General features: G+C 65.4%; 1 protein-coding gene across 2 annotated transcripts; it reads right to left on the bottom strand.

Moving 5' to 3' along the window:
• On the bottom strand, positions 1–6660 carry MAP3K10 (mitogen-activated protein kinase kinase kinase 10). 2 transcript variants are annotated; one of them, XM_054998766.1, is made up of 10 exons: positions 5864–6660; positions 5503–5683; positions 5053–5201; positions 4174–4349; positions 3748–3988; positions 3267–3389; positions 2398–2536; positions 2083–2195; positions 988–1533; positions 1–657 (listed from the first exon to the last, which is right to left on the bottom strand). In XM_054998766.1, the coding sequence occupies exons 1-10, from the start codon at positions 6513–6515 to the stop codon at positions 308–310; spliced, it is 2670 nt and encodes an 889-aa protein (XP_054854741.1). In that variant the 5' UTR covers positions 6516–6660; the 3' UTR covers positions 1–307. The 2 variants fall into 2 exon arrangements, with proteins under 2 accessions (XP_054854741.1, XP_054854742.1); XM_054998767.1 differs by lacking the exon at positions 988–1533.
• Between the last annotated feature and the right edge of the window lie 688 nt (positions 6661–7348).

Raw genomic sequence — 7348 nt, 5'->3', positions numbered from 1 at the left:
CAAGACAATTTAAAAATAAAAAACAGACCCAGAACCAGAGATGCTTGGCTCACACCATTACAGTCCAGCAGGAGTCCTCCCCCCCTGCCCCCGTGCCCTGCCTGCGCACAGGCACTCACACAGAGACACCAGGCGAGGCTCATGTCCCCTGCTGGTTCACCAATCACACGGCTTGGAAATGTAGTGTACAACCAATCTTGGGGGTGTGGGGATGCTGGAGTCAATAAATACAGCCCCCTGCACCTTTCTCATAAAGGATCCTGAGACCAGGTAACTGCCACCTGCCCTTCTTTTGGGAGGTGGAGGGTTAGTGTGATGGGTCTGGCTCCAGGCCACAGCAGGAGGTTTGCCTTCCACACAAGGGAACGGTTCTGTCCCGGTTCTGTCCATCCATGTCCATATCCAGAAGAGTCTGGCAGCACCCCGGATTATCCTTGGTGGCCTCCTCCTGAGTCCGGTCAAAGGAGGCGAGTCTCCAGGGGTCAATGCGGGATCGGCCTGGAGCTGGGCGGGGCCGGGGGGCAAAGGCAAGAGTCCGAGGGCGCTCCACAAGCATCACAGCTGGGGCAGGCTGCTCTGAGGCCTTGTGGTGGTCCTGGCCTGAGCAGAGGGACGGGGGATCCAGCAGGCGTGGAAAGAGCAGGGCTTCCTGGGCATCTGGAAGGAAAGTGTAGGCGTGAGCGGGTGAGGCTGCAGCACCCGCCCGCCCGCCCGCCTGCCTGGACTTTGTAGCGAAGGCAGGGCAGTCACCCTCCCTCCTCGCGAAACCAGCATCTGCCCCTTCCACTTTGACCAGACCCTGCCCCCATCCCCAAAGGGCTCACGGCAACCTCTGCCCTCCATTCATTCACTTGTGAAGGTCACAACAGCACATGCCCCATGCGGGGCACGGAGGACAGGCCCAGTATGGGCAGCAGAAAGAGGACTCGGGTGGCTTTCTACCCAGGGACTAAGGCCTGGGGCGCAGGCCCAGGTGCCTCTGCTCACCCTGATTGCCAGCCTGGCGGAGAGCCCCATCGGAGGGTGTTCGCCTGTGTCCTCGGCTGACCGCCTGCGTGGCGCTGACATGAGTGGGTGTGAGCGACTGGCGAGGATCCTTCTTGAAGCTCTCAATGGAGATATCCACCAGGGGGTTATGGTGAGCAGCAGACAAGGAGGGGCTCTCAGGCTCTGGGGGGCAGGGGGCTTCATAGACGGGAGCCTCATCGCTGTCCGAGGGCAGCAGCGACTTGGTGGAGTTGCAATCCGAGAGGGATGAAAGGGACAGGAGGGTGATGGAGCTGGAGGGCCCCAGAGGGGCCCTGAGGCCCTCCCCAGCCAGCTCTGCCAGGTCTGCACCCAGCGCAATGGATGCCAAGATGGAGGCACAGCCGAGCAGAACCAGCTCACTGCGCCGATGCGGTGGCCCCAGTCCTCGCTTGGATCCCTCTGAACTTGGCGGTGGCGGTGGCTGCAGGTGGACACGGGCCTCCACCCCCACTGGAGAGCAGGGGAAGAATGGGGAATGAGAGGGGCTGTTCTCTGCATACTCCTCTGGGGACGGGGCAGGGAAAGAGAGAGAGAACTGCGGGTCAGCATTTGGGGCAGTCACAAGGGACAGGGGAGGGGGGGAGGGAGGGGGTGATGGTGTCATAGCAAGCCAACCCTGACCTCCGGCCAGATTTGCAACTCTGAACATGCTGCAGCAAAGAGAAAGAGCCCCCCTGCCCCTGCTCACCGGTGCTCTCCCCCTGCTCGTACACTGAGGAACCATCAAGGCTAGAATCTACCGCCTGCAAACAGCAGCCAGAACACGAAGCGAGGGCCACAGCCTGCCCCCCACACCCCTTCACAAACACATCAGCAGCTTTTGAACTGCGGCTCCTCCGAGATGACCTCAACCACATCAGTTTTATTGTCTAAGCTGCCCCCACCCCCAAAGCACTTCTAAAAGAACGGCTCAATCGCACCCACCCATTTGGTCTTTTTGCAGTTTTTGAATTAGTCCTCCCTTCCAAAACCTCCATCAGAATCATTTCAAAGAACTTGTCCCCCCCCCCCCGCAACTGCTCTCCAGGCCTGAGGGATGCTGTCCCAACTTACCCATCTCTGTTAAGCTGGCAAAGCCCACAGCCAGGGGCACATGCTTGGCAGACTTGCCCAGGTTGGGTGCACTAGAGGACCACTGCTTGCTCCCCTCCGCCAGGGACTTCAGCCTAGGTGGGGGAAAGGACAGCCAGCATGAGCCCCCTGTCCCCACAGAAGGTCTTCTCCAGCATGGGACCCGCCTGCCCGCCCGCCCGCCCGCCCACCCCCGCCTACCATTCCGAAAGGCTGATAATCCACCCAGATCTCCACCCCAGGACTCTGTTTCCTGCCCCTTCGCTGTCTCCCTCTGCACAGCTCCTGGCCTCGTACCTCTCCTCCCCACCGACTCTCTCCTTCTGGAGGGTGGAACTGGGCCCCCAAGTCCGCCCCTTCTTTTTGGTCCCCACCAGCTCCTCCTCCTTGGTCAAACAGCTGCGGCCCCATGTCTGGCTTCCATCCAAGGGGGTCACTGCAATGGGGGGGAGGGGGGAGAACAGAAAGGAAGAGTGAGCCTCAGGAGCGTTTCTCATTTCCTCCCTGCCCCAGTCTACTCACCAGCTAGCCAGGAGAGGCCCTGTTCAGAACTCCCCGCCCTTCTGGCCCAGGAGACAGAGAGTGCAAGGAGCGCTGCCTTCCTGGTGGTGGCCCCTTTCAGGACATGTTTTTCGCAGAAGCAGGGCTTCAGACACTCTTGGGGCCTTCGGAAGATTGAGCCTGGGGCTGTTTGTGCTGCAGCTGGACCCTGATTTCCAATGGTATTGTCAGGGTTGGGGGCGAGTGCGTTAAAGGTGCAGGCTTCTGGGCTACGAGCTGCCTCCAGGCCCGCCTTTACAAGTGAAAGGGCAGGCTGCTGTTCAGAGGCATCAAAACTCAGGGCTGTTTTAAAAATCCAGAGTGCTGCCCGTATGCATGTGTCATGACGCTGGATGCAAAGGGTGCCCCCAAGAAGCCCTAGAGAGCTTCAGCCTGCAGTCCCAGAGGGGAGCCCCACAGGGCCTAGCAAGGCTGCTGGAGGGCGGGAGGTACGATTTCTGCATGGCCTGGACATGAAGCATCCCAGTCAGACAACTTGGGTCTCCGGGTGGGTCCTGCAGCACGCTCCAGCCCAGTCACTAAGGGAAGCCCCGTCCACCCTCCTGCCGACGGCTTGGAGGCCTGCGACTGAATGGGTAGGGGGCTTGCTCAGGACCCACACTCACAGCGGATGGCACGCAGGCGGGGAATGATGACGGGGCTCCCCGGGGGGCTGGCTCCATTGTCCCCCAGCCCCTTCCGCCGGTCCAGTGTGGGTGAGGCCTGTACTGTGATCTTGTGCTCAAACCCTGGAGGGCAAGAGGAAGAGGAGAGGGTCACAACAAGACCCGCCTTCCCTGCCTCCTCTGCCCTTTCCCCACAAAACCTTCAACCACCACACACACCCCGTCACAGGAAGAGGGGGGCAGCAGGCAGCAGGGGGTCTGCAGAAGGGCGCTTGTGGAGGGCACGGGTCCACCACTGGAACCCAGCAAAGGAGCAGTGGGGCATGTCTGTGTGCTTAGGACAGGGCACCCCCCATGAGCCCATGGGGCCTGTTTCTCAGGCTGGAGCATCCCGGCACCTCCCACAGCTGACACGCGTTCCCCAAGAAGGCCTCAGCCCCTGCACCTCTCTGGGGGGCACTGGGGGCACAGGAGGCCATACCCGAGGGGAGACTGATGCCGTTCCCGTCCCGCAGCTTCAGGCGAGAGCAGCGGAAGTGCCCTCTCCGCTTCTTCACTCGGGGCTTCTCCTGCCCCATTTGGGTCATGATGAGGTTCAGCTCCCGCTCTACGATGTCTATTTCGCGCTCCGCCAACTCTTGCTCGCGACGGCGCAGCTCCGCCTCCTGAGTCTTCCGCTCGTGGGCTGCGCGCAGCAATTCTTCCTCACGGCTTCGCAGCTCCTGAGAGAAGGGAGGGGGGTGGCCTCAGGAGATGGAGACCGGGCTACACAGCCTTCCCTGATGCATGACACCAGAGCTTCTGAGCAGACACAAGCAGGAGCTGCAACGCCCTCCAGCACGGGCGCCTCGGGAGGCTTGCCTGGGACCCCTGCGGGCACTCATCCGCCAGCCCAGGGCACACTCACTTTCTCCTTGGTGCGCAGCTCTTGGAACATGCCAGCAATCTCCACCTTCCAGTCCTGCTGCAAGGAGTGGAACGATTCCAGGGGCATCTGAAACAGGGCTGACTGCTCAGTCTCCCGCAGCTGCTGCAGGATGGAGTCAAAGGCGGGCCGGGCGTGGGGGTCTGGCCTCCAGCACTCTGCAGGAAGAAGCGGGGCCTCAGGAGGATGACTGGGACCAAGGGGGTTCTCTCCCCCCTCCACGGCGGCCTCCTCGCAAGCAAGCCTCAGCCTCCCTCCTGGCCCACCCCGGGGCAGTTCTGATGCCAAGGGGCTGCCCTGGAACCCCGGAGCAGGTGGATGCCATTCATGACCACCAGCCTCCACGCAACGCGGCTTGGAGGGGAGGGCTTTTAGGGCAGAAAATGCGGTTTCTGAAGGAAGGGGACCCCCTCCCCCCTCCCCACGGAGGGAAAGGATTCCAAGCAATGCCGGGATGGGAGGTGCCCCACAACCCGCTCCTCCCCCATTCTGGTTCCCTCCCACTGGCTCTCAGAGGGGACAACCTGCCCCCCTTGCTTTCAGCAAGTGCCCAGACTCTCCGGGACAGGCCTCGGCCATCGGCACCCCTCCTCCACAAACAAGACTGCACTCCCCCCACCCCCCACCCCCCACCCCCCGGGCTGTTTACTCAATTTCCCCTCCCCCGAAACGGTCGTGCACCAGAGAGCAACTCATTGGTATTAAGTGGCTGTGAGTGGGATTTCAGCCAGAGAGAGAAGGATGTGCGCCTGTAACAGAGAGCAGCCTTCTTGCCACTGGTCTGCCCAGAATCAGAGGAACGGCATCCAAAAGAGAAGGTGTGTGTGGGGGGGGGGCTCTGGGTGCCTCCAGAGCTCTCACCCTCCAGCAGGCGGGCGAAGGGTTCAGGACAGGTGGAGGGGATGGGCAGCCTCAGCTTGTTCATCGCCACGCCGTAAGCTACAGCAAGAGCATCGATCTCACGGTAGGGGACCTCTCCAGTCAGCAGCTCCCAGAGCAGCACTCCAAAGCTGGGAAGGGCAGACGAAAACAGAGGGAAGCCCAGACCAGACCGCTGCAGCTCCCCACAGCCTCAGCCCGCTCATCTCTGTGCCCAGGAGCGGTTCCAAACCGGGCTCTCTTTGACCATCACAAGCCATTGGCCCATCTCTGCGCCCAGGACTGGGGCCTCTGCTTTCCCCGCAGGGCTGCTGCTGGCCGTTCAACAGGCAAAAGGCAGCAGACAAAGCCCTCAGGAGGCCCCTGGCATGGCTGCCTCTCTGGCAGCTGCTACCACCCCCGGGGGAGACGCCACCAGCCCTCCCGCGTTACCTCCAGACATCGCTGCTCTTGGAGAAGAGGGAGAGCTTGATGACTTCTGGGGCCATCCAGGCATAGGTGCCTGCTGCACTCATCTGGGTGGTTCGGTGCCACTCCCGCGCCAGTCCGAAGTCCGTGATTTTGAGGGTCCTCCCGCTCAGGTCGTCGCTCTCCAGGCGCTCCAGGATCAGGACTAAAACCAGGGCGCAGGGAGAGAGGGGCGGGGGGGGGGCGGCATCAGCGCAGCGTCAAGGAGGTGAAGCGGCGGGCACCGGCTCCCCAGCGGCGCCGTCTGGGGCAAGGCCGGCCTGGGTTCCCGGAGGGCGGGGAGAAGGACCCCCGCCCGCCCGCCCGCCCGCCCGGCTCCGCTCACCGTTGATGGACTTGAGGTCCCGGTGGATGACGGGCACGGGGGCCTCGCTGTGCAGGTAGCGCATGCCGCGGGCGACCTGCACGGCCCAGTTGACCAGCACGTGGGGCGGCACCTTCCTGCCAGCCAGCGCCCGGCTGAGCGGCCCGCCGCGGGCGTACTCCATCACCAGGCAGAGGGCGGGCGGGCGCAGGCAGACGGCCTTGAGCGCGATGATGTTGGGGTGGCGCAGCATGGCGAAGAGCCGCGCCTCCTGGCGCACGCTCTCGGCCGCGGCGGCCGGGTCCTGCTCGGGCTCCTGGCGGGCGGCCTTCACCGCCACCTCCTGGCCCCGCCACACGCCCCGGTACACCTTCCCGAAGCCGCCGGCGCCGATCAGCTCCTCCAGGCGCAGCTCGCCGAAGGGGATCTCGGGCGGGGGCGGCCGGCTGGCCACGTAGTTGCTGGGGAAGACGCCCACCCGGCCCTGCAGCTGCCCGGCCCACCAGCCCTCGTCGCCCGACACCCGCGCGTCCTGCGACAGCACCTCCACCACGTCCCCGCGCCGCAGCGACAGCTCCTCTGCGCCCGCCGCCTCGTAGTCGAAGACGGCCGTCCAGAGCGCGGCGGGCGCGGGCGCGGGTGCGCGCGGCCGCCAGGCCCCCCGCCGCTCCATGGCCCGGCAGGGAGGGAGGGAGGGCCGGAGGGGTCACGGCCAGCCTCGCCCCGCAGCTCCGCTCCGCTCCGCTCCGCTCAGCTGGGCGCCTGCGGCCCCCCCTCTGGCCCGCCCGCGGCCCGGCTCAGCGGCAGCGCCAGGCCCCCCGGCCCGGGGCCCGGCAGCGCGGCGCGGGCGCCCATCCCGGCGCGGGCCATCCATCCATCCCCGGCCGGCAGCCGCGGCCACTGTCAGCTGGGCCGGCGCGGCGCCGCGGGGAGCGACGGGCCTTGTAGTCCGCGCCCGCCCCGCCGCTCCCGCCTTGCGCACAGCCGCCCCGGGCCGCGCGCCCGCCGCCGCCTCTCGCTCCGCGCCTCGGCCGCTGGGCACGCACGCACGCGCGCGCGCGGCCCGTCCTCCGGGGCCCGCCGAAGGCCGCCTGGCCGCCAGTGGCGCCTCGCTCGGCCGGGCGGAGCTTCCCTTCTCCGCAATCGAGTCAGACGCGGGCCCGGGCGGTCGAGTCGGGCTCTCGGGGGCCGCTGCTGGACCCCGTTCTTGCCCTTCGACGGCCCGGCCCGGCCCGGCCCGGCCGCGCGCCTGCAACTGAGAACCGCAACGTCCAAGAGAGGAAAGGGCCGCCGCCGCCAGAGAAAGGACTGCAGGCCGAGACCCCGAAGCACGCTGCTGCGGCAGAACCGGCCCCTCGGTTGGGCCGCCGTCGGGGCAGCCTTCCACAGCCGCAGGAGGCCCAACCGCTAGAACTCAGCGAGAGCTGAAGCCGCTGGGAACGGGGGCGGGATTGAAGAAAGGGCGATTGAAGAGGGCTGAGCGCCAGCCAGGTGCGCCTCCTGGGG

Source organism: Eublepharis macularius, chromosome 15 (genome assembly GCF_028583425.1).
Source record: "Eublepharis macularius isolate TG4126 chromosome 15, MPM_Emac_v1.0, whole genome shotgun sequence".
Classification (NCBI taxonomy): Eukaryota; Metazoa; Chordata; class Lepidosauria; order Squamata; family Eublepharidae; genus Eublepharis; species Eublepharis macularius.
The sequence above is the reverse complement of the archived record's forward strand: the minus strand, read 5'-3'. Positions and strand labels throughout refer to the sequence as shown.